Source organism: Muscardinus avellanarius, assembly GCF_963383645.1.
Source record: "Muscardinus avellanarius genome assembly, chromosome: 16".
Taxonomy (NCBI): domain Eukaryota; kingdom Metazoa; phylum Chordata; class Mammalia; order Rodentia; family Gliridae; genus Muscardinus; species Muscardinus avellanarius.
Genome location: NC_137802.1, coordinates 7,317,331 through 7,342,800, shown reverse-complemented (window position 1 = coordinate 7,342,800; position 25,470 = coordinate 7,317,331). Strand labels below are relative to the sequence as shown.

The window sequence follows — 25,470 nt, the reverse complement described above, 5'->3', positions numbered from 1 at the left end:
AACATCTAGAAAGATACACAGAAACTATAAATGCTGGTTGTTGGGGGGGGGGCTTCTAATACCTGCATGGGAGAGACAGCAGCTGCTGGGGCGGTTCTCACTGGGATTCCACTTAGGGGACTTCTGGGGGCCTTATGGACAGAAATATTCTGTCCCCCTCCACCTGCCAAGGAAAGAGAAGAGAAAATAGTATGTTTGTTTCACTTCAAAATTGCAAATAATACTTCTTAATGTTACTTTTTTGGTGATTTAAATATGCCACGATGTTTAGCAGAATATTTACTCCTATTATCCCTTTCTCCTCTGGACTGCAGGTGGATTGGGGAAATGAAAGTGAAGAGGTAGTCAAGTGGGGGTTGGTTTTTGATGTGAGATATCTGAGGAAAGGAAAATGTCTATGTAATAAGGTTCCTCTGGGAGGAAGACACTGGAAAGTTCTCTCACAGACCCTTAACTGCTCACTTCCTACAGTATAGACGGACTCCCTGGGTTTTCCTATCTTTCAGTGTTTGGTCTAATCTGTGTGTGTGTGTGTGTGTGTGTGTGTGTGTGTGTGTGTGGTGGTAGTACTATGAATTGAACCCAGGCATTCTACTGATGAGCTGCACTCTAAGCCTGCCTGCCTATCTGTCTGTCTGTCTGTCTGTCTACTGTGGTACTTGGAATTGAACCCAAAGTCATTCTACCTTTGAGCTACTTTCCTAGACTGATTTTATTTCTTTTTTGGAAACAGGGTCTTACTAGGTTGTTGAGAGCCTCCCTAAATTTCTGAGGCTATCCTTGAACCTGAGATCCTCCAGTCTCTGCCTCCCAAGTACTAGGAGCACAAGTATTCGCCACTATACCTGGCTTTATTTTTTATTTTGAAACAGGGTCTTGCTAAGTTGCAGAAGCTGACCTTGAATCTGTGATCCTCCGATGTCAGCTTCGTAAGTACTGGGATTACAGGCATATGCCACCATATTGACTTGTGTAGTCTAATCTTAATTTAACTGCAACTTCGCCGGGCGTGGTGGCGCACGCTTGTAATCCCCGCGCTTGGGAGGCAGAGACAGGAGGATCGCGCAGGTTCGAAGCCAACCTCTCTGGCTTAAGAGACCCTGTTTCCAAATAAAATATAAAAAATAGGTCTGGGAGTGTAGTCCAGAGATAGAAGGGCTTCCAGGAACCCCAGTACCACCAAAAAAAAAAAAAAAAAAAAAAAAAAAAAAAAAAATTTAACTGCAACTTCTTTTAGCAGAGACAGCCAGGTACACCCTAAGGTCAGCTATTCTCTAGGCCTTCAATACAATGCATATTTGTTGCAGTCAAGAGAATAAAGACTTTGCTATTAAAGAGAGATACACATTGTTTCTTCAATTTACTCTGTGTGTGTAGTATGAATGCGTATTTCCTCATATATGTAAGAACTAAAGGGAAATTGAGTCTGTCAGCAGGAAACTGGGAATCTACTAACCTATTCCAGAAAAAGCTGGGAAAGCATCAAGATCAGAGTGGCAGAGAAGTTTGTGGCACAGCTCACACACACACAACCAGGCAGAAAAGGTCCAACAGCATGTTGCAAGGTGAACATGGCCAGGGGTCCCAAAAAGAAGACAGAATACACATATATGATGCCTTGTTTCCTAGGAGACTGGGCCTCTGGCTGACCTTGCTCATTCTTAAGAGACGGGGAGAAGGCAACGAGTACTGACTTGAATGCAATGGCTATAAGGAACAGAAAAGGAGGAAGATGGTGAGGCTGGACTTGGAGGCAGGAAGGAGGTGGAGAGGAAGAGGAGGCTGTATTTGAATAATCTGTGAGCTAGATTCCTCTACTTTGTGGCCACTCGGACCTCTGCCTAGCACTCACGCACATAGTAGTTGCATGAGCCTTGTACCTGCATGGCATAGGGATAGGCTTGATATGTCGGGGCAAAATGTCAACATAGAGCCTTGATTATGGGGAAATATGATTAAATACCTTGGTGTCCCAAGTCAAATGACTTGATGAGTGACTTAACAGTGGTTGCAGACTCTGAAGGTGCTGGAGATGTTCTGTTGACATAGACGCCATGCCACCGGCCAGCAGTGTCACCCTCCGGAGGCTCCGGCTCTGCATTCACAGGTCTGCGTGGTAAAGAGCACAGGGGATTGAAGAGGTGGAGGATGTCCCCAGAGAGGGGCAGAGGGAGCCAAAGATGCTAACGGAATTGACGTGGGGGAGGTACACAAAGCTGGCAGGAGAATTGTAAACTTAAAATCTTGTTTCCTAGATTTAGTTTTACATCTTTGGGAAATAATGTAGGTACTGCTCTCGATTTTTAGAAAGAGATAGTTTTTAGGAAATGATCAGAAATAATATGCTTTTAGGGCGAGTGACTTGATATTAGCTCTAAATACAGAAGTATGTGAGTCTACTCTGCCAATGTAGAAGAAAATACAAAATATTATTTATCATAAATATTTATCTCACTGCCACTGGTGCATGCAATGGACTGGCTGTCTGACATGTGTTCCCAATCCCATGTGGCATACTCAGAGGCTAAAAAGATAAAATCTCAGCTAGGTTTCTAGATGTAAATTAGGTCCCGCCAATAGGAAAAAAAAAGTTGGGCAAGACCTGGAGTAGGACCTGAGTCAGGGAAGAAGCAGGACATGGGGCACTCACTATGACACAAACTGTGGCAGATGCTTCTAGCCCAGTAAATTCGGATGTGGCTACCCAACTGGGTAGGCAGCGTCCCAGTCTGTGGCAGTAGAAGCGGCAGGTCCCCTGGTGGTGCAGTGCTGTGATTTTAGGAACCACCCCTGGGAGCTCGGAGACCTAACGTCTGCTTCTGCAGCCCTCCCAACAACTCTGCAGGCCTTTAACGCCTCCTAAGCCAACCAAAGAGTGATCTGCTGTGTACAAAAGAATCCTACCCAGTGTGCTGTTTGTCTCTAGGAATAAGTAAGCATGGTGATTCTGTATGAGGTTAATCTCCTCTCACCCCAATTTTTTCGTATGTTTAGAGACAGAGGATATGATTTGAACCTTTCATGGCCTCCTCATCTAGGGGACTTTACGTGTCACTTGATCTCCCTGTGAATGAGCCAAATCAAAAACTCCCACCCTTCCGGTTGCTAAGTGGCTGCTCTTCTTCTTCTTCTTTTAATATCATATTGCCACAGCTGTTTCGCAAGATGACTAATTTACAAGAATGGATCAAATAGGATAGTTCTGGCAGTATACTTAATAAGGTCAACGGAAGTTTAAAATACTTATTTCCTGATCTTTTCGAAATTAATCTAGCCACACATAACCTTCTGCAGTTGAATTTACTGTCTTTAATTCTCTTAGCTTTCTTTCTTCCCTGGCTTGATAATCAACATGAATAGAATAAATTTAAAATGAAGAAGAATGTAAAACACTTAAGCCACCCTACCCAATACTCTTGGCCCTACAATATTTTCCTTTGAAAAAGAAAAATCAGCAAGCTTGAAAACCTCTTTGGAAGAAACTATCAAGCCTTTCAGAAATGAGAGAGAGAGAGAGAGAGAGAGAGAGAGAGAGAGAGAGAGAGAGAGAGGGAGGGAGGGAGGGAGGGAGGGAGGGAGGGAGGGAGGGAGGGAGGGGGAGGGAGGGAGGGAGAGAGAGAGAGAGAGGGGGGGGGAGGGTGTTTAGAGATTGAACCAGGGGCATTCCACCTCTGAACTACACCCCCAGCTCTCCTTTTTCTTTTTTCCTTTTCTTTCTTTTTGGTGGGGGAAACAGGGTCTCACTAAGGTGCTGAGACTGGCCTTGAACCTTCAATCCCCAATACCAAAAAATAAAATAAAATAAAATAAACATGAGATTTTCATAGAAAATTAAATTCAGCAGTGTTGTTTGTTTGTTTGTTTGTTTGTTTTGTTTTGGGGTAGTACTGGGGTTCCTGGAAGCCCTTCTACCTCCGGGCTACACTCCCAGACCTATTTTATATTTTTATTTGGAAACAGGGTCTCCTAAGCCAGTGCGGCTGGCTTCGAACCTGCGCGATCCTCCTGTCTCAGCCTCCCAAGCGCGGGGATTACAAGCGTGCGCCACCACGCCATGCTTCAGCAGTGTTTTTAAGACCCTAGTGTACTTTCTGGAATATACAATAGAGGTATCTCATACACATAATTATTTGGCTGAAATTATTATAGTTATATGTACAGAGAGTAAGTAGAAAACATTCTTTGTTTCTATTGTTTTAAATGTAGCTGCTAAAAAATAGAAAAAATTAATTTCATCTAAGATACAGCTAAAGAAAAAGGAAACTAAGCTGGGAGCGGTGGCACATATTTGTAATCCCAGTACTTGGGAGGCTGAGACCAGAGGATCACAGGTTTGCTGCCAACCTCAGCTACTCAGTGAGGCCTTCTGCAACTTACTGAGACCCTGTTCCAAAATAAAGAATAAAATAGGGCTGGGGGTGTAGCTCAGATGTAGAATGCCCCTAGGTTCAATCCTCAGTAACACACACACACACACACACACACACACACACACACACACACACACACACACACACACCATCATAGCAGCTAAAGCCATGTAGAAGTGGGCATTATCAAAAAGTGTCACAACTCTAAGGTCAGGAATCTGGCAATAACTATTAAAATTTATAAAAAACTCTCTAATGTGGCAATCACATTTTTAAAAATCTTCATAGAAAAATTCAAACACAGGAGTGAGAGTATAGCAGTGTTAAAAATGTGTGCTTAGGCCAGGCGTGGTGACACACACTTGTAATCCCAGCGCTTGGGAGGCTGAGACAGGAGGATCACACAGATTTGAAGCCAGCCTCAGCTACTTAGTGAGGCTTTCAGCAATTCAGTGAGACCGTTTCCAAATAAAATATACAATAGGTCTGGGAGTATAGCCCGGAGGTAGAAAAGTCCATGGGCTCCACCCCCTGTACCACAAAAAAAAGCACACACACACACACAAACACACACACAAAATGTGTGCTTAGCATGATCAAGGCTATGGGTTCAATTCCCAACACCAAAGCTAAATAAAATAAAATAAAAATATAACCATAGAGTTCTACATGAATAAGGACTGTTATTATAGCATTATTAGTAGAGGGAAAAAACAGAAAAGTAATTTTGGTGTCTTACTAATGTAAGGTGGTGTTTGAATATTCTAGGGTGCATCCAACCTATAGAATACAATGCAGGTATTGAAACGACTTAGATTTGTACATACTGGCCATGGCATGTCAAAAGCACCACAAAGGGCAGAATACTGTATAGATGTAGATACCTAGAGGCATTTGACCTCCAAGCTACACCCCCTGCCCAATTTTTTAGTCTTTATTTTGAAATGGGGTCTAAGTTGCGGAGGGCTTCACTAAGTAGCTAAGGCTGTCCACAAACCCGATCCTCCGATCTCAGCCTCCCAAATGCTGGGATTACAAGCGTGTGCCATCACGTCTGGCTAGCACCCATATTTTTATTCAGTGGCCCCACCTGAGGTCACCAATCCCCAGACTGTTTCATCATGTCTCTCCCCACCATGGGGGGTGGTATCATGGGCTTTGGGAATTTATGGTATAGACTATAACCCCACATTTATAAAAAATATAAATGTGCCCTACATGTACATTTATATAAGTATAGGGAGAGGTAAAACATATACATGCTGTTAAAACTGATTATCTTAATAGGGTGGTAACAAAAGGGGGTTAAAGATTAATATTTTTCTCCATATCTCTCCACTGTGGTATCACTATACCTAAATATTACTTCATAATTAAGAAAAAAATCCAACATATTAAATCACCAATCTACATGTTTTTAAATTTTCAACAAGATAAATCTAGACTCCAAAATTGATATACTATTACTTTTGAAATATTAGTTTTATTTTAAATGTTAATATGTGCAAAATTAGTATTATTGCTTCAATGTCTCCCTGTTCTAATAATGAAATTATTAAACATTACATTCAGAGCTGGGTATGGTTGTGAATGCTTATAATTCCAGTACTTGGGAGGCCGAGACAGGAGGGTTTCAGGTTCGAGACCAGCCTTAGCAACTTAGTTTCAAAATAAAACTAGGCTTGGGGTGTAGCTCAGAGGTAGAATGCCTCTGGGCTCAACCCCCAGTACCACACACACACACACAAATTTATATTCAAGCCGGGCATGGCGGCGCATGCTTATAATCCCAGCATTTGGGAGGCTGAGATAGGAGGACCGCGGTTCACGGACAGCCTCAGCTACTTAGTGAGACCCTTTACAACTCAGTGCGACCCTGTTTCAAAAATAAAGAATAAGTGCTTACTTCAGCAGCACATATACTAAAATTGGAATGATACAGAGAAGATTAGCATGGCCCCTGCACAAGGATGACACACAAATTCGTGAAGGGTTCCATATTTTTGGAAATCTCTAAAACACACAATATACTTAAAAATATCGAAGTCAGCCGGGCGTGGTGGCGCACGCTTGTAATCCCCGAGCTTGGGAGGCTGAGACAGGAGGATCGCGCAGGTTCGAAGCCAGCCGCGCGCGCTGGCTTAGGAGACCGTTTCCAAATAAAAATGTAAAAATAGGTCTGAGAGTGTAGCCCAGAAGTAGAAGGGCTTCCAGGAACCCCAGTACCACCAAAATAAATAAATAAATAAATAAATAAATAAATAAATAAATAAATAAAAAAATCGAAGTCAACCACTAAGCCAAGCAAGGGAGGGAGGGATTAGGAGGGAATGGGGTGGGATTTGGGTAGGGGTTAAATCAGTGATGTGTACATGTATGTACACACAAGTTTTTTTTACCCCAATATGATGTATGAATATTATGCACCAATAAAAAATAAATTTATTAAATTAAATTTTTAAAAAGAATAAAAAATAGGGCTTGGGGTGTAGCTTGGAGGTAGAATCTCCCTGGGTTCCACCTCCAGTACCGCAAAAAAAAAAAAATTACTTTCATATTACATATCAACCTTTTCTCTACAACTTATATTTAGTCCAGCTTGTGCTGGATACAGTGGTACATGCCAGTAATCCCAGTACTTGGGAGGCTGAGACAGAAGGATTGAGGGTTTGAGGCCAATGTCAGCAACTTAGTAAGACGCATTTTCAAAATAGAAAGGGCTGCGGGTATTGTAGCTTAAAAGTATAATGTTCCTGGGTTCAATTTCCAGTACATACACACACACACACACACACACACACACACACACACACACACACACTCAGTCCAGCTTGTTTTTAACTTTAAATTCTAGTTAATAGATTTTAAAGTTCTAGTTATTTTATTGACTTTAAAGTTCTCAAGCTGTTGGTCAAGGTTACAAGCTTGCTCAGTAGTAGAATGCTTGCCTAGCATGCTCTAGGCCCTGACTTTGATCCCCAGTACAGCAAAAGAAAAAAAAAAAGTTTTGAAACTATATTCAGGAAAAATTTAGAATAATGGTCTCAATTAGAACAAAAGTCCTGAAGAAATATGATCAGTGACTAAATATCAAACAAGACTCTTGTAAATAATTATGTGTTTATTTGGCACTTCATAAACGCTTACATATAAAATATCCAACAGTACCCAGGGTAAAGAGAGATCAAAATATGTATGTGAAACTAGCCATGCATTTTCAGTTGAAGTTATACTCTTCTAATTTTTTTTATATGTGAAAATACCTGGCAAATAAATTTTAAGTCACTCTAAGAATTCTCAATCTAAAATAAACGTCTCCAAGAACAAAAATTTCAATTCTGTTAGGATAATTCCAGCAAATGTCTAAATATTTTTAAAGGCAACATCAATGTCTCTTCTGATACAAAGCTGGATATTTTTAGTGAATCTGTGCTCCCCAATTTGACACACAAATGTCTTCCTGAGTTGAAAGAACATTCTTGATCTTAATTTTCCTTTTATTAAACAATCATTCTTGTCCTTTTTCTTTGCAGGAAGTAGCCATCAACCTCACACTGTGTATACTGCAAAGCGTTCCTTGCGTGAGAGGGGCGTTAGGTTTTGCCTGATGGAGTTTGTGGAATCAGATTCAGCTCTTCACACACAAAAGCTTTAAATCGCACTTTGGATTCTGGATCACTCTGAGTTATACACTTCTGCATTAAAAAAGTCTTGAAGTTTCCAGGGTAAGTTTTATTCATGAGGCTTTTGTTGTAAGTTGTCCTTCACTGGTTTTTGTTAGGTTTCAATTAATATTGTTACCATGCATACTTATCTGGTTAACTACATCTTTTATGATCAACCAAACATTTATGATGTTTAGCGCAACATAGATTCTGGAAATCGAACCAAAGCTTAGCAGTGGCTTCTTTCAGATGAGGTAATGAAGTGAGACCCGGCTTGAAGATAATTGAGAATTGAATGGAAGGAAGTAGAACTTTCAAACTTCTTCGGAATAAGGTATCATGCAGATGACTTCTTATTTTGCCTCAAGTAGTGTGAATTCCAAGATAATCAGATACTATATATAAAAGGCAACATAAAAATAAACACCAAAAAGCAGAACCCACGCACTGGGGTTCACTCACCAACACTCAGAGCTCGTGCCACTATTCTCTCGGAACACTCTTGTTGCATGTAAAATAGTTTTTCACAAAATTTGCATTTTATTTTGTCAGACCTTCATTTTATTCTTCAAAAAAAAATCAGATTGTTGAATCTTTTGAGCAAAAGAAATTTAAAAAAGAGCGAGCGAGAAGGATCGTCTTTGATCATTCATGAACTGGTTCCAGAATGTAGGGAAAAAAGTAACCAGACTCGACTGCAATGACTGTGTGAACAGGGAATGGTACAGAAGACAACTGGGCTCTTAGAAAGTGGCCAGTCCTCTAGAGTGCCCCCTTCACATACAAATGGCTGCAGTTTCCAGTCATGGCAAGGGCTGGGATTTCTTTCTTCCACCAAATGCTCTGCTAGCTGACAGAGATCATGGAGCTGTGAAGATAGAAATGGGAGGGAAGGCTGGTAAAGGAGTTGCAATGGGATCTTCCTTCATAACACAAGGCTTAATGGCTCACACTGTCCCAAACGGAAAAGCTAATATCCATAAGAGGACCAACACGCTCTCATTCCCACTCTTGATTTTTTTCTTTTAGAAGTCCAAGTTTTTCAGATCAAATGTCAAAGACTCCAAAATGCCATTAGTAGGCTCCTTCCACCCAAGGCATTAGAGCTTTCAAGTTACTAGAACATCAGAGAACTGTGTTGGTGAGGCAGAGAGATGAACATCAGCCTCTCTGTTATTTATTCTAATTTTTGTAGCGCTGGGGATGGAACCCAGGGGCATTTACCTCTGAGCCACACCCTCAGTCCTATTTTACATTTCATTTTGAAACAGGGTCTTGCTAAGTTGCTGAGGCTGGCCTTAAAACTGTAAATTTAAGCTATGAAAAAATAAATATGTGAGTAAATGGAAAGGGTTGGCTGGGGTGAGAATGCAAAGGTACCATTTCCACATTAAGGGGCAAATGAAATGCCAGCGGCCCGATGGTCACTGGTGGTAAAGTGAGGTTGGTGTGGAAACTGCTTAGGAATCCCCATGGCAAATAGCCCCCTGCACTACGGCCAGGGATCTGGTATCACAGAGAGCTGGAAAAGACATTTTAGTGACCCACTTTCCGTCTTCCCCACTTCCCTTTCAGAAGCAGCAGCCACAGAACACTTGCTGAGCGGCTGTGAAACGTTAGAGCACTGAGAACACACAGAAGGCGGCACAGGCACACAGGAGGGACGTTAGGTCACACAGACGTGCACACGCGAGTTAAAGGCCAGTTTCAGCAGAGTCTGCGCACGACAGGCCGCCATGCCGCTCACTTTAGCGGGGACAGCGCAAGAGCCGGTGGGTGGGGCGGGCTGAGCACATGTGAGTCTGAGATGTTCTGCTTTGGAGGTTAATGCTGTTCACGGGGAACAAATGTTAGGTGTTTCAGTGGTCTTTCTTTTTACTCAGATGCCTTCCATGGATGCTTGTTGGTGTTACATGATAGGCTCAAGTCACCCTAAAAATAAGGACACCTACTGTTTCGGAACAAAATAAATAAATGTACATGGGTCCTTCCATACTCCTGTGAAGCCCCTGCTCAGGTACTTCTCACTGACAACATCCTTCATGAGAGGGGCTGTGTGTGGCACATGGAATCACGATGCTGAGCCAACTGTGTGTTTCTGTGTTTTCCAGGCCTTGAGAAGGACTCAACCTGTGGGAAAAGGGCGCAATGGCTCCTCTGCTCAGCCCTGCTAGGGCTCTCTAACCCGGGCCCTCCCGCATGCCAGGTAAGTGCTCCACCACTGAGCCACCTCCAGCCCCAGGTCTGATGCTTTCATTTTAACTGAAGTTTCCAATGCCTTTCTCTTATTTGTTCAAAATGGGAAGAAGCCAGGGTTGAGACAGTTACTCATTATCTTGCCTCTACTAACTTATGGGTCCAGTAAAACAGATGGCTTTCAGGCCCAAAAAAAGTACATCAGCTTGTTCAAATTTCTTTCTTTCTTTCTTTCTTTCTTTCTTTCTTTCTTTCTTTCTTTTTTTGCAGGTCTGGGGATGGAACCCAGGGGCTTTTGACCTCCGAGCTACACCCCTGCCCTATTTTTTATTCTTTATTTTGAAACCGGGTCTCCCTGAGTTGCAGAGGGCCTCACTAAGTAGCTGAGGCTGGCCGCGAACCGCGATCCTCCAGGTCTCAGCCTCCCGAATGCTGGGATTACAAGCGTGCGCCACCACGCCCGGCTTTGTTCAAATTTCTAAGGCACAAAGATGCCACTGTGTTCACCCTTAAGGTTCAAAGGATTGTACCAGGTAGATGGCAGGGTTGGCACTTAGTTTCTGACTCTCCCACCAGATTAAGGCCATCCAACCAACCAGTCTCAGAACAGCACAGTTTAAAGGGACCTAAGAACACTACCTATCCAGAGCTGCTCTTTGATTAGAAAATGGAGCCATGCTTGGAAAAGGGATACTGCTGTCCGGCAGCAAGAATGAGCCCACAGCCTTGATTCCCCACATATCTTAACATCAGTTACTCCAACTCTTAAATAAAAATGTCTCTGGGGATGGTGGTGTGGTCCTGTAGTCTCAGCCACTTGGGAGGCTGAGGCAGGAGGAGCACTTGAGTTCACAAGTTTGAGGCCAGCTTGGGCAACATGGTAAGATCTTGTCTCAATCAATCAAGTTAAAATGTCTTCGACACTATAATGGGACAGGAAGTCATTAATGAACTAAGTAATGCCCCATTTTGTTTTAAATATTGCATTCTTGGTAACAAATGCTAATTTGTATTCCTACTCAGGGTCCCTCCTACTTGGGCCGCCTGTCAGTCTGACAGTACACTGATTCCCTTGAACGGCCATCTCAGCGAAAGGAGGCTACGACCCAGTTAACCCCACGCCACAGGCAAGGTGCTTTCCAGATGCTCTTACCTTATCTCAGTGGTGCTTGGAGGGCCTCAGAGAATGCTCTGCAAGTGCTCTGGCTGTGGCTGAACCAAGAAAGACCTTGGGGTTCTCGTGAGATGACTGTCTAAGTCAACTCGAGAGTCAGTCAAGAACTCGCTCGGTCAGGATGGAAAGGCTAGGTGGTTGCGGCGCTTTCCATTCTTGTTCTCGTGGCAGGTTCAGGAGGCAGCTGGGCCTTCCGCGAGTAACTTTCAAATAGTCAACTCTTTAGAGGGGGCAGCTTGCCAGACAAGTGAAAAGTCAGATAAGAAACCATCACCAGCAGTGGTCTGATCTCCTGCCAGATGCAAGCCTGGCAGGACATGTTCTGATGTCCAGTGGTTTTCAGTAATGGGCCATGTTCTGATTGGTGTCAGCTCTAAAATTTTGGGAGGTTTTGTGATCAGGGACTAAACAAATAGGTTTGGGAGGTAGTTTTAAAAATCAAAAGAGAAGTGTGTGTGTGTGTGTGTGTGTGTGTGTGTGTGTGTGTGTGTGTGTACAATATGGAGCCCTAAACTGTCGAGACACCAGAGAGATTTCCTATGACATTAGAACGCAAGCCTTTTATCTTAGTATCTGTGTAACAAAAGCAACATCTCATACAATAACCTACTCAGGACCACCACAAAAACTCAGGTTATGACTTGTTCCTCTTGCAAAGACATACAGTGTGGAAGCAAGACAAAGAGACAAACGCAGACACCAAAGCAAAGTGGAAGGGCGCTTCGGTCCTGATGGGAATCTCCTCCTCCCACTCTCCTGCCTTCACTGAACAGCCACCTCGCTGGTGGCCAGAGGTGGAGGTGTGGCTGTAAGGCAATGATCTAGCGTTTCCAAGACTGAAGTGTGGACTGGACATACTGATCTTTTCCTGGAGACCACTTTATATAAAAGTCATCAGCAAAGGAATGAGGAAGTCATTGAAGCGGGTTTGACAGGAAAATCAAATCGGACTTCTGAGAAGAAATCCACTCTTCTCAATGTCATGAAACTCATGATCAGAGAACATTAGCGCCTAAGGCTCAGAAGTAAGCCAACCAACAGCCCTTCTGATCCTGGAAAATACACAAAGATTAGGGCAAGCCATGTAGACCCAAACTCACAACCCACCTATATTTGATTTCAAAGGTGTCATTTTATATTGGAGAGACATCTAAAAATTCCAAATAACTTCCTAACATCCAGGATCTCGAAGTAAAGGACACTGACTTCTGACTGGGGAAAGATAACATGGCATTAATGAAAGCCTGGAGTTCTGCTCATAATCTTATCTGGAATCTCCCTCTAAATTTCACGTGATAATAAACTTAGGGCTCACCTTAGAAATACTTTTTTTAAAAATTTTGATACTAGGGATTGAACTCATGGGTGTTCTACCTCTGAGCTACACCCCTAGCACTATTTTACTTTTTATTTTGAAAAAGGGCCTCACTGCGTTGCTGTGACTGGCCTCAAACCTGTCATCCTCCTGTCTTAGCCTCCCAAGTACTTGAAATGACAGGCGTGTGCCACCACACTGGCTGGAATACCTTCCTGTTGAGCAGAGCCTCTGGGCTAATGCTCTGTGTGGACCCCACCCACCCCAGAACAGAAGGGAAAGGTAGGCAGAGGCCCAGTTTGTTCTCCTTGCCAGTTTGTTCACACTTGCCCTTTTTAATAAAGAGGGTTATGTCAAGGCCTGTTTTGAAACAGACTGCGAGGGTGGCACAGGAAGCAGGTCTCTGAGCAACCAAGAATGAGTGCTTTATCTGGTGGCGATTCCCCTTGGGAATAAGTCCAGCTTTTCCCAGTGCAGAAGATAGGCAAGTTAGTACCTAAGAGTGTAAGGTCTTCTATCTTACTAACTGCTAGGAGTTGATGGGCATCCTTGACCTCGCTCCTATTCTTAACCCTACGAGGATATTGGGCTAGATCCTTCCTACATGCATAAGTGAAGAGCTTCCTCAACTCTTACGCCAAAGGATGGCAGTGACTGAGCCCTGGATGGAATGTTCCTAGGTGTGAGGTGGCAGTGTTAATGGTAGAGTGATCCTAGAAGAGAAACACTGGAACCTGGCACAGAGAGACACAGTGTCCTGTCTCCCCAGGACGCAGCCCCAGGCACACTGGTGAGCGAGAAGCCGAAGCACTGTTCAGGTGCCCGTCACCCACGGAGGTGTGGCTCTGCCCGTGACACACCTGCTGTGGCCCTGCATGTCCCCCAGCTCCTTCTGCAGCCTGGCGTTCTTCTCCTCCTCCTCCAGCAGCCTCCTCTTCACCGTGCGCAGCTCCTGCTGGGCCTCGCACTTGATGTCGTTGGCCACCACCACTGCAGTCTGCAGGTCCGCTTGGAACCGCCTCCATTCCTCGGTCTCCTCCTGAAAGTGCAGAGTCCACACATGAGTGAGAGGCCTGCTGGGGCCGGCAGCTGGGCAGGGCCCCAGCTCCCGTGGGGTGTCTCTGCGAGTCAGTGGCCGGCAGGGAGGATCTGCTTCAAGGGTGTCTCACATCTAGGGAGGCCCAGGGGGAAATTCTACCTCCAGTCACAGAGGTCTTCACCCTAAAACCCAACCATGGCTTTAATTTCACTGCCTGCCAACCAGAACATACGGTTCAGTGTCACAGCATTGAAATGTGCATGACAGAGAAAGCTAGAAAGCGATCAGCATTTCCTTGTGGCTTCTGAACCAAAGCTGGAAGAGCGGCGCCAGGTCTGCAAGCGCCACACTCAGCAGCCACACTCGCCTTGATCTGCTTGGTCAGGGTCTTCAGCTGCCGCTCCAGCTCCGACTTCTGCTCCTCCAGCTTGACTACGCTGCCTGCAAGTAAAAGGTTCAGACAGCAGTTGAAATACTCGTGACATCCTGTGTAGCAAAGGGACCAGGTCCAGAGGCCACACGGGGCCGTGAATGCATCCCTTCTACTCTAAATTAAGATTTTAGGCAGGCGTGGTGGTGCACGCTTGTAATCCCAGTACTTGGAAGGTTGAGACAGAAGGATCGCAGGTTCACGTCCAGACCCCGCTACTTAATGAGGCCTTCTGCAACTTAGTGAGACCCTGTTTGAAAAATAAAAAAGAAGGCTCGGGGTATTGTTTGAAGGTAGAATGCCTCTAGGCTTAATCCCCCGTAGCACAACAAAATTTTGTGGAGCCAGGTGTGGTGGCGCACGCTTGTAATCCTAGCATTCGGGAGGCTGAGACCAGAGGATCGTGGTTCGTGGACAGCCTCAGCTGCTTAGTGAGACCCTCTGCAACTCAGTGAGACTGTTTAAAAAAAAAAAAAAATCGGGCAGGGTGTGTAGCTCGGAGGTCAAATGCCTCTGGGTTCCATCCCCAGACCCGCAAAAATAAAATAAAATAAAATAAAATAAATTGTGGGGTATTTTATTTTATCTTATTTTTGTGTACTGGGGATGGAACCCAGAGGCATTCTACCTCTGAGTTATATCCCCAGCCCTAATTTTTATTCTTTATTTTGAAATAAGGTCTCACTAAGTTGAAGAGGGCCTAAGTAGCTGAGGCTGGCCACGAACCTGGATCCTCCAGTCTCAGCCTCCCAAGTACTGGGATTACAAGCATGTGCCACCACGCCCAGTTCTAAATTTGGGTTTTAGCACCCTGTAAATGGGAGCTGGCAGGAGGTGGCTTTGCCAAGACAGGGAGCAGACTGTTGTGAGAAGTAGGCGGTGCTTATTCAGGATGTTCCTGGGAACATGAGCTGGACCAGCAGGGAGCATTATGGGAGAAGACTGCCACGGCCACTTGTGCTTAAACACTTGCGCTGGACCTCCCTGCTATTCACACGCAATTGTTCTGAACGGCCTGATCTCTGAGAGGTTGAGAAAGGGTTTCTGTGCCACAGAGGATATGACTGGTGACTTTGACACCCGTTTCTAGGGTTGCAGTTCTTAATTACGGTTAAACCTCAGAAGCATGCATGGTACAATGCCCTGGCTAGAGACCCACCAGCTCAGGCGCTCCACGCACTGACAGAGCCTGGGTTTGGGCATACTCCAGTGGTTCCACCCGTGGCACAGCCACCTCTTTCTAATTAACAACTTTCATCCCTGCTTCTCCCTGTCTCCAATTCCCTTCCTATTGCTGTCAGAGCCATTTAAGATTAAATTTCATCATGTGAATTCTCTAGTTAAAACTCCCAAACGGTTCCTCTACTCTAAAGCTGTAGTTGTCTATTAAAGATATGAGTCACCAGAGGGGGGGGAACCCTTATGGTCAGCCAGGCGTGGCAGCGGATGCCTGTAAGCCTAGTACTTGGGAGGCTAGGACAGGAGGATTGTAGATTTGCAGCCAGTCTTGGCAATTTAGTAAGACCCTCAGCAACTTGGTGAGACCCTGTCTTAAAATAACAAACAAGCCGGGCGTGGTGGTGCACACTTGTAATCCCAGGATTCGGGAGGCTGAGACAGGAGGATCGCGGCGCAAGCCTCAGCTACTACTTAGTGAGGCTTTTTGCTACTCAATGAGACCCTGTTTCAAAGTAAAGAATAAAAAATAGGGCTGTGGATATAGCTCGGAGGTAGAATGCTCCTGGGTTCCATCCCCAGTACTGCAAAAAAATAAATAAATAAATAAATAAAATAAAATAAAAAATAAAGTAAAAAATAAAATAGGGCTGGAGTTGTAGCTCAGAGGTAGAACACCCCTGGGTTCAATCTCCAGTATCAAAAATAAATAAAATCCTTCTGGTGGTATCCTACCCCAGCAGTGCTGGATCAGCGCATGGGGCCTGAGTGTTAGTATTGATTGGTGATGCAGGGTGAGAAAGCCCTCCTTCACGTCTTCATATACTTCTGTGTTTCTCTCAAGGAGTTTGTGGGAAGGGGTAATTAGTCTAAGGCTGGATTTGAGCCATCCTGGTTCTCCTAACAAGAAGCTCTCTTAATAACACCTCAATATTCCTAACAGAAGTTTAAAAGCTTCTCAAAAGATGGTCTGTGTTATTTTCAGTCTTGGATGTATTATAATGTAACCACTGGGGTGGGCCTGAAATTTGCTCTGGACATTAATTATACACTGGTTTCCTTGGTGTGTCTGGGCTGACTCTTGAGGATTTATGGACATTATAACCATATTCTCAACAACAACATATTACAAAAACAAAGTAGGACTCATCTCCTTTGACTTTATTCATTTTGAAGGTGATGCTGTGTTTGGGAATACACATTTATGAAGCTGTCCAGTTTTCTTTTGTTGTTGTTTTTTGTACTGCATATGAACCAGTACATAGGGGTGTTCTATTTAAGCTACACTACCCTACTTAACTCTTTATTTTGAAACAGGGTCTCACAAAGTTGCTAAGGGCATCTCTAAGTTAGGCTGTCCTTGAACCTGCAAACCTCCAGTCTCAGCCTCCCAAGTGCTGGAATTACAGGCATGCCCCATCATACCTGGCTCTTGCTGTTTTTGTTTTTGCAGTACTAGGGATGGAACCCAGGGGCATTGTATCTCTGAGCTAAATCCCCAGCCCTATTTTTTAGTTTGTTTGTTTGTTTATTTATTTATTTATTTATTTATTTATTTATTTATTTACTTACTTACTTATTTATGGTACTGGGGTTCCTGGAAACCCTTCTACCTCCGGGCTACACTCTCAGACCTATTTTTTATATTTTTATTTGGAAACAGGGTCTCTTAAGCCAGCGAGGCTGGCTTCGAACCAGCATGATCCTCCTGTCTCCACTGCCCAAGCGCGGGGAATAGAAGTGTGCGCCACCACGCCCGGCTAGTCTTTTTATTTTTGAAACAGGGTCTCACTGAGTTGCAAAGGGCCTCGCTAAGTAGCTGAGGCTGTCCTCGAACCTCAATACTCCGGTTTCAGCTTCCCCAATGCTGGGATTGCAAGCGTGTATCACCATGTGTGGCTCTTATACAGGTGTTTAATAGTATCCTCAAGCATAACCATGGAGCCTGGGTGGCACTGAGTATTAACATTCTATAATTCTAGGCTGAGCGTGGTGGCGCACGCTTGTAATCCCAGCATTCGGGAGGCTGAGACTGGAGGATCGTGGTTCGCGGAGAGCCTCGGCTACTACTTAATGAGGCCCTCTGCAACTTAGTGAGACCCGGTTTCAAAATAAATAATAAAAAATAGGGCAGGGCAGGGGGTGTAGCTCGGAGGTCAAATGTCCCTGGGTTCCATCCCATACCCGACAAAAAAAAAAAAATTATATATATATATATATATATATTTCTACTGCAGATCACCAAGTCTAATGAAGACTAAAACAGGGCACTGTCACCATGACACTAACCATTTGTAAAGTAAAGAAACAGCCAATTCTCATTATTTGTGGTAGTTACATCAAGTCACCATACTCACTCAACTAGCCAATACTAAACTGTTGCTCCTAGGGGAAATAAAGAGTTGGGTTCCCCTGATCCTCTGGTCACGACAGTTTTCATTAGCTAAAAACACCCTTTGCACCAAAAGAATTTTTGACAATGCCAGTGTAAAACAAGCCAGTCCCGGCAGCATCAGAAACCTGCTCCCCCTCCCTTCTTTATAATACTGAGCAGGTATATTATTTGGTATTGAGGACCTTTTTTTTTTTTTTTTTTGGTGGTACTAGGGATTGAACCCAGGAGCGGTCTATCTCTGAGCTATACCCTCAGTCCTATTTTATTTTTTATTTGAACTATGGTCTCCCTGAGTTGCTGATTGCCTCACTAAGTTGCTGAGGTTGGCCTGGAACCTGTGACCCTCATGTCTCAGCCCCCCCAAGCACAGGGATTACAGGCATGTGCCGCCATGCCTGGCTCATACTGGGGATCGAAACCAGAGGCATTTTACCTGAGCTATGTGCTCAGCCCTTTTTCATTTTGAAACAGGGTCTCACTACTTTGTTCAGTCTCACTAAGTTGCTATGGTTGGCCTCGAACTTGTGATCCTTCTATCTCAGTCTCCTAAGTATATGGATTACAGGTGTGTGCCACCACACCCGGCTCTTCAAGTAATTTTTTTTTTTTTTTTGTGGTATTGGAGGTGGAACCCAGGGCCTTTTTTCTTTTCTTTTCTTTTCTTTTTTTTTTCTTTTTGTGGTACTGGGGGTGGAACCCAGGGACTTTTTTCTTTTTTTTGGTGGTACTGGGGGTGAAACCCAGGGACTTTTCTACCTCTGGGCTATACTCCCAGACCTATTTTATACTTTATTTGGAAACAGGGTCTCACAAAGTTGCTGAGAGCCTCACTCAGTAGCTGAGGCTGGCTTCGAACCTGTGTGATCCTCCTGTCTCAGCCTCCCAAGCGCGGGGATTACAAGCGTGCGCCGCCACGCCCGGCTTAAACAAGTGATTTTAAAATTCTCCTGCAGTCTCATCTGCAGAACCCATTTCATCTGCAAATCTGACTTTACTCACACCTCACCAGTGTGCAGTGAGGAGAGCTGAATGCCTTCCTGACCCTGGACAATGTGATGTAAGTTTCTTTGGTTTTGAAGTTACAGCAATGCTGTTCACTACACTTTTTTTAGTCTTTGTCTCCTGAATTCACAATTCCTGTCTTTCCCACCACCGCATCATGTACTATAGACATCACGTAGTACTTTCGAGAGCAGCTTTCAGTTTGGATTAGCGAAGTTGCTCTTCTATTCCCTGGATTGCCGACCTGTAAACATTGAGCTCAAGCCCACCAGCAGAAAACTCAGGTCTGAACCAGGTTTCTGTAACACAGGTTTCTCTGAGAAGGCCCATCACAGCGCTCCACCGCTCTCTGAGAGGATGCACCACCCTTCAGCCCCGCACGTGGGAGTGGCTACAGAGAATCAACACAAACCAGCGCAGAAACACTAAGCGCAGGACACCAAGTACACGGTGAAAGGGCACTTGTACACACGGTGTCAGAACTGAGACGAGAAGGCAGGTCTCTCGGAGTAGTATCAGTTGGGAACCATAAGTATTGGGTGACTCTAAACGTTTCACCTTTCTGTGCACATCCAAAAATAACTGTGAAAGTGCTGTGAGTACTGATTTGGGGATTAGAAATAAAGTTTACGGAGTAGGTGAATACATGAATAAAGGATCTGTGGACGGTGAGGCCTGACTGTGCATGCTGGGGAAGTTCTCAGGCAACTAAGCTGTTTTTAGTAAAGGCTAGTGAGGTTAGAAGCATTCTATATGAATTCTTTTTTTACAAAAGCAATATGCATATGATATGATAATTTGATAAGGCTCATTTGGACAAGGCAAGAAATGTTTAATCCGTTTTAAAAATGTCTATCTCAGCTGGGCGTGGCGGCGCACGCTTGTAATCCACTCGCTTGGGAGGCTGAGACATGAGGATCGCACAGGTTCAAAGCCCGCCTCATCAACTTAGTGAGATTCTGTTTCCAAATAAAATATAAAATAGGTCTGGGAGTATAGCCCGGAGGTAGAAGGCCCCTGGATTTCATCCCCAGTACTACAAAAAAATTATATTTCTATTCAAAGCAAACAAATAAAAAAGCTACATATTGATGTCTTTCCAGTGACGAGCAGCCAACAGCCACCAGGTATCTGATATCCTACCACCAATGGGACACGTGCTGAAACTGTTTTCTCCCTTTGACCTTAGGCACGTGTTGTTTGTTCCACTCTAAACATCGGTCATCCAGCTCTCTACCAGGTCATCAGCTCCAAAAGACAACACACTGCCCAAACTCCATGGCTGTGCTCAACAATTCACTCTGAAAATCCTTCTCGCACCCTGGGGACAATTCTCAGGAAAAGTTTGTGTGAGCTGTCACACCATCACTGAGGATTCAAAGGTCGTCTGGAGACAGCGCACAGAGCACGTCTGAAAGGCACAGGGAGGGTCCTCCTCTCAGTGGCCCTACGGTGGTGATTCAGGGTCGACCATCTTTATTGTTGTTGTTGCTTGGGATTGAACCCAGGTCCATTCTACCTCTGAGGTGTACCCCCAGCCCCCTTTATTATTTTATTTTGAAACAGAATCTCACCAAGTTGCCAAGAGCCTCATTAAATTCCTGAGGCCTGGCTCCAAACCAGTGATCCTCCTGTCTTGGTCTCCCTAGTTACTGGGATTACAGGCATGTACCACCATGCCCAGCTGATTGCATCTCAATTTAAGAAATTATTGACTGTTTTTTTTTCTTTCTTTTTCTTTATTTTTTGTGGCACTGAGGGATTGAACCTAAGGATGTTTTTCCTCTAAACTACTCTCTCAGTCCTTCTTCATTTCTGTGTGTGTGTGTGTGTGTGTGTGTGTGGTGTTAATTTAATTGATTTTATTGTTTTTTTGGTTTTTTCTTTGCAGTACTAGGGATGGAACCCAGGGATATTCTACCTGGAGCTACACTCCCAGCCCTATTTTTTATTCTTTATTTTGAAACAGGGTTTCAATGAGTTGCAAAGGGCCTCACTAATAGCTGAGGCTGTCCGGGAACCACGATTTTCCTGTCCCAGCCTAATTTTATTTATTTATTTTGTGGTACTGAGGATTGAATCCGGGGGCAGTTTACCTATGAACCATGCCCCTAGCCCTATTTTATTTGTTTTGAAACAGGATCGCACTAGGTTACTGAGAGTCTGGCAAAGTTGCAAAGGCTGGCCTCACACCCGTGATCTTCTTGTTTCAGCCTCCCAAGTATTACGATTACAGGTGTGCGCTACTGGGCCCATCTTGTTGTTTCTTAAGTGTTGTTACTCTTTAGGGATTATAGAGCCCGGAAAGAAAGACTGTTCTTAAACTCCAGCTAACACAGGTTCATAGGAACTCTTTCACGGTTTCCCCACATTACCAATTTCTTATGCCTCCTGCTCACGCCTGTGGCACATTTCACCTGGGCATGAAACATACAACAGGTGGGTACCTACTTTCTAACTCACTGATGAGTTGATTGTTGTGCAACTTGACAGCCCGGTGCTGTTCCACCTGATCTTCCAACTCATAGATGGTTTCTTTCATGTCTTTGATCTCGGCATCACTCTCGGAGGCTTTCTCTTGCAGTTTTAGGCTGGTTCTGCTCAGTTGTTCTGCTTGATGATCACAGATCTCCTTCAGGTAGGAGTAATCTTTTTCCATCTAGAACAAAAGAAAGGATTCCCTGTCAGCTTAACCACAAAATAGCTCCCCATAAATCAGCAGCAAGACTCACTTATGAGAGAGCAAAGGATGCACTTGGCATGTGCTGTTTCCTAAATTCTTAGCCTGAGAAACTGCCAAGACTATGAAAGTTCATAGAAACTGCGTGTGTGCGTGCGTGCGTGCGTGTGTGTGTGAAAGAGAATATGAATATGGCTGGGTTCTGTGCCCCTTTTCCCAAGCAGAAATAAGGCAGCATGTACTTAAATACCCTGTTTTCCCACACCATGGTAGAACGTGTTTCTCCTAGAGAAGCTGTACTGCACCTGCAGGAGAAAAGCCAGGCTTGGCCATTCTCTCCTCACATCTGCTATGGAGCAGCGCCCTCTGCTGGTGAGACACCACATGGCACGTGCCCATCTCATCTCATCAGCCCTAAACTACTTGTGTTTTTTTCTTTTATTTCTCTTCCTTTCTACTTTTTGTTTGTTTATTGGTTGGTTGGTTGGTACTGGGGTTCCTGGAAACCCTTCGACCTCCCTTCGACCTCCGGGCTACATTCCCAGACCTATTTTATATTTTTTATTTATTTAATTAATTAATTAATTTATTTATTTTGGTGGTACTGGGGTGGAACTCGGAGGCTTTCTTCCTCCGGGCTACACTCCCAGACCTATTTTATTTAGCAACAGGGCTTCACTAAGTAGCTGAGGCTGGCTTCGAACCTGCGCGATGATCCTCCTGTCTCAGCCTCCCAAGCACGGGGATTACAAGCGTGCGCCACCACATCCGGCTATACTTTTTTATTTGGAAACAGGGTCTCTTAAGCCAGAGCGGCTGGCTTCGAACCTGCGTGATCCTCCTGTCTCTGCCTCCTAAGCGCGGGGATTACAAGCTTGCGACACCATGCCCGGCCTTTCTTTGTTTTTGTTTGTTTGGTTGGTTTTTTTTGTACTAGGGATTGAACCCTGATGCATTTTACCTCCAAGATATTCTCCCAGCCGTTTTTGCTTTTTATTTTAAAACAGCGTCTAAGTTGCTGAGTGAGGATCTCACTAAAGGTCTGAGTCCGGCCTTGAATGTGATCCTCCTATCTCAGCCACCCAAGTACTGAGATTATAGTCATGTGCCTCCGTGCCTGGCTCACGTTGATAGTTAACACAGAAAAGCACCCAAAACTATGCGATAAGCCTGCACCCAGACACACTTTGTCACACTTACTAATTGTCTTTACCTTAATAAGATCTATTTACACCTCGACCTTCCTTTCTACCTCAGGGAGAGGTAAGCAGCATCCTCAAACTGATATTCAGTGATTCCCTGAGGGGTTTTCCACTTTTAGGATACATGTACAGAGACAGCACACAGTACTGTTTTGGGTATTTTAAAATTTTTACACAAATGACACATATATTATAGTTTATCAGTATACTGTATAATACTGCAGTATATAACATGTAAAATGCTTTATCCTAGACTATGCTGTGCTTACTATATGCCTGTGATGTGATTATGTTTCAGAGACGTGTCCACACTGATACACATCACACCAGGTCATCATTTTAATTTTCCTGTCTGCCTACATTAATTATTTTTTGACTATGAACGACAATGCAATGAACATCACTATTCCTTTTCTACGGGGTTATTTTTTGATGACTGTTCTTAAATAGCTGTATATTTACCAGGTAATCTAAGCTCAATACCTAACAGATTTCTTCCCCAGTTTTTCTTTTCTTTTATCCTAGTCTGGGGGACTTCTATATACAATAAATTTATTTCCAATTACATTTTGAACACTATGGGGACAGGGACCTTGTGTGCCCGCACAGTGTCAAACGCAGAAGAGGCATGTAATGAATTTGATGAACCGTTCTCAAACCTGAGATCCTCCCATCTCAGCCTCCCAAGTACGGGGATGGCAGGCACACGCCACTGAGCCTGGCTGAGGCACTGCATTTTAGGCCTTAGAGAACTGATGTCCAAAAGCACCTAAAAAGCAGTGAGGGCGGCGGCTTTGAGCCTGGCACACGGTGAGGCAGCCCATGGCCTTCTGCAGAGCATCCTCGGGCAGACCCCATGATATGAGTACAATTGGCTGGGACCGCTGCGCCCCCTAAGGAAGTTCTCTGAGTGTAGTCGGGGCTGCTGGCCCCCAGATGCTGCAAGGACCCGTTAGTTCCCAAGTGCAGGCTCATCAAGACCACAGATACTGAACAGAGGAGACCGGGCCTGGGGAGGGACCACGGTGACAGGCATGTGCAGATGCTGGGGTCTGCAGACAAAAGCACGCTCCACATCACATCTTCCTTCTTAGTTTTGGAGTAATTCTCCCAAGCTTAACAGTATATTCCAGAAAGCTACTTGAAGGAAAGAAAAAAGAGGGAGAGAATGAGGGAGTGAGAGAGGGTGAAAACCCAGGAAACTTTAAGTAGCTTCACTACTTTTTTCCACAGGGACTTGCTAGGTAACAGACAAGTGTTTTTATAGTCTATTTACAGATTAATGAAGGGAGAAATTAAATCATTAAAAATAATAACCCAGCCTATCAAGGAGCTGAGATCAAAACCCTACATTTTCATGACTGTTTTTTTGCATTGCTGGTGTGTGTGTGTGTGTGTGTGTGTGTGTGTGTGTGTGTGTGCGTGAGTTTTACTGGGGACTGAACCCAGGGACATTCTACCTCTGAGCTACATCCCCAGCCCTTTTCATTTTTTGTTTTGAATCAGGATCTCACTCGGGTGCTGAGAGTCTCACAAAATTGCTGAGGCTGGTCTAGAACCTTTGTTCTTTCTGCCTCAGCCTCCCAAGTCCTGGGATTACAGGTATGTGCCACCATGCCTGCTTCTGTTTTTGTTGTTGTTGTTGTTGTTTTACTGAGGATTTAACCCAGAGTCATTCTACCTCTGAGCTACTCCCTAGCCCTATTTTATTTTCTATTTTGAAACAGGGTCTATGTTGCTGAGGCTAACTTAAACCTGAGATCCTCCTGTCTCAGCCTCCTGAGTGCTGGGATTATAGGCATTTAATAACTGCAATGCAGACATTTTCTTTAATTTTAGCTTTACTAGCTTAGCAATTACACTATCAAACACCCAGCAAAGTGATTTTCAATGTTTTCCTTAAAATGAGTAATCAGTTTCATGCATTCCACATACCCCTTATCTTTGAAAATCAACTTCTTCAAAAATGGGGTTGGTAGGATTGCATTACAAACAGATTCAAAGGAATTTCTCAGGAACATCAGGTCTCCCGGAGGGAGACCATCATAAGCCATTCCTGGTGTGCTGACAATCCCCGTGGTCCCAGGGCAAGGCTCAGAGCAGCTACGTGATCACATTGGCCTGGAACCTCAGCAAGTGCCACTGCCTCTGCACCCAGTCAGCCCATCAGACTCTCAACTTGAGGAAAGACCCCATCACAGGCCGGCTTCCCAGGAAACACCTGGACTTGGAGGTGTGCAGGGCAGTTTGCTAGCACAGAGAAGGGCCCTGGGGCTCCCTGCAGGACCATCTGGCAGAAGGAGAACTGCGAGGCTGTCACAAAGGCTCTAATCCCCCAGCGAGCTCTACTCCTGGATGGCTTTCAGCTGCCCCAGAAGGAAGCCAGGCCTGGCCCTTTATCTTCCTGATGGCTGAGCCCTGGGGATGGCAGGCAGGGTGAACCCCTGGAGGGGCCTTCAGGTGGCAACAGCCGGTGGCCACAGCTTCCCAGCAGCTGGGAAAGGCGGGCAGGCTTCAGTCGCTGGGAGCCTTGGGTGCACCCCACCACTGCAGACATCCGAGGGCACTGGGCTGCCACAGATTGAGCCAGATGCTCCTCTCAGGGAAATGAGGAACTGGCCATGATGGTTTGACTGTAGTGAATAAAGATCTTTGCGAGATGCACCCACATAGCTCTCTTCGGCTACTGTGATAAACACCAAAGAGCTCAAGCCGGAGATCAGTTAAGAACCAAGCGCCATCCTACACAAGCTGGCCCCAGAACAGAGAATGTCAGCCGGGGTAAGGAGCGCATCTGTCATCCCAGCACTGGGGAGGCCGAGACAG

General features: G+C 44.6%; 1 protein-coding gene across 6 annotated transcripts in view; it reads right to left on the bottom strand.

Moving 5' to 3' along the window:
• SPECC1 (sperm antigen with calponin homology and coiled-coil domains 1) overlaps positions 1–25,470 on the bottom strand; it is a gene marked incomplete at both ends in the record, with an annotated part of 188,287 nt that overhangs the window by 64,461 nt on the left and 98,356 nt on the right. For 4 of the 6 annotated variants that reach the window (XM_080713175.1, XM_080713177.1, XM_080713178.1 and 1 more), the window contains 5 exons: positions 63–163; positions 1,964–2,109; positions 13,554–13,759; positions 14,127–14,200; positions 21,214–21,421. In XM_080713175.1, coding sequence (XP_080569301.1) covers positions 63–163; positions 1,964–2,109; positions 13,554–13,759; positions 14,127–14,200; positions 21,214–21,421 — 735 coding nt within the window. The remainder of the gene's footprint in view (positions 1–62; positions 164–1,963; positions 2,110–13,553; positions 13,760–14,126; positions 14,201–21,213; positions 21,422–25,470) is intronic. The other 2 variants (XM_080713174.1, XM_080713176.1) reach the window with 1 other exon arrangement.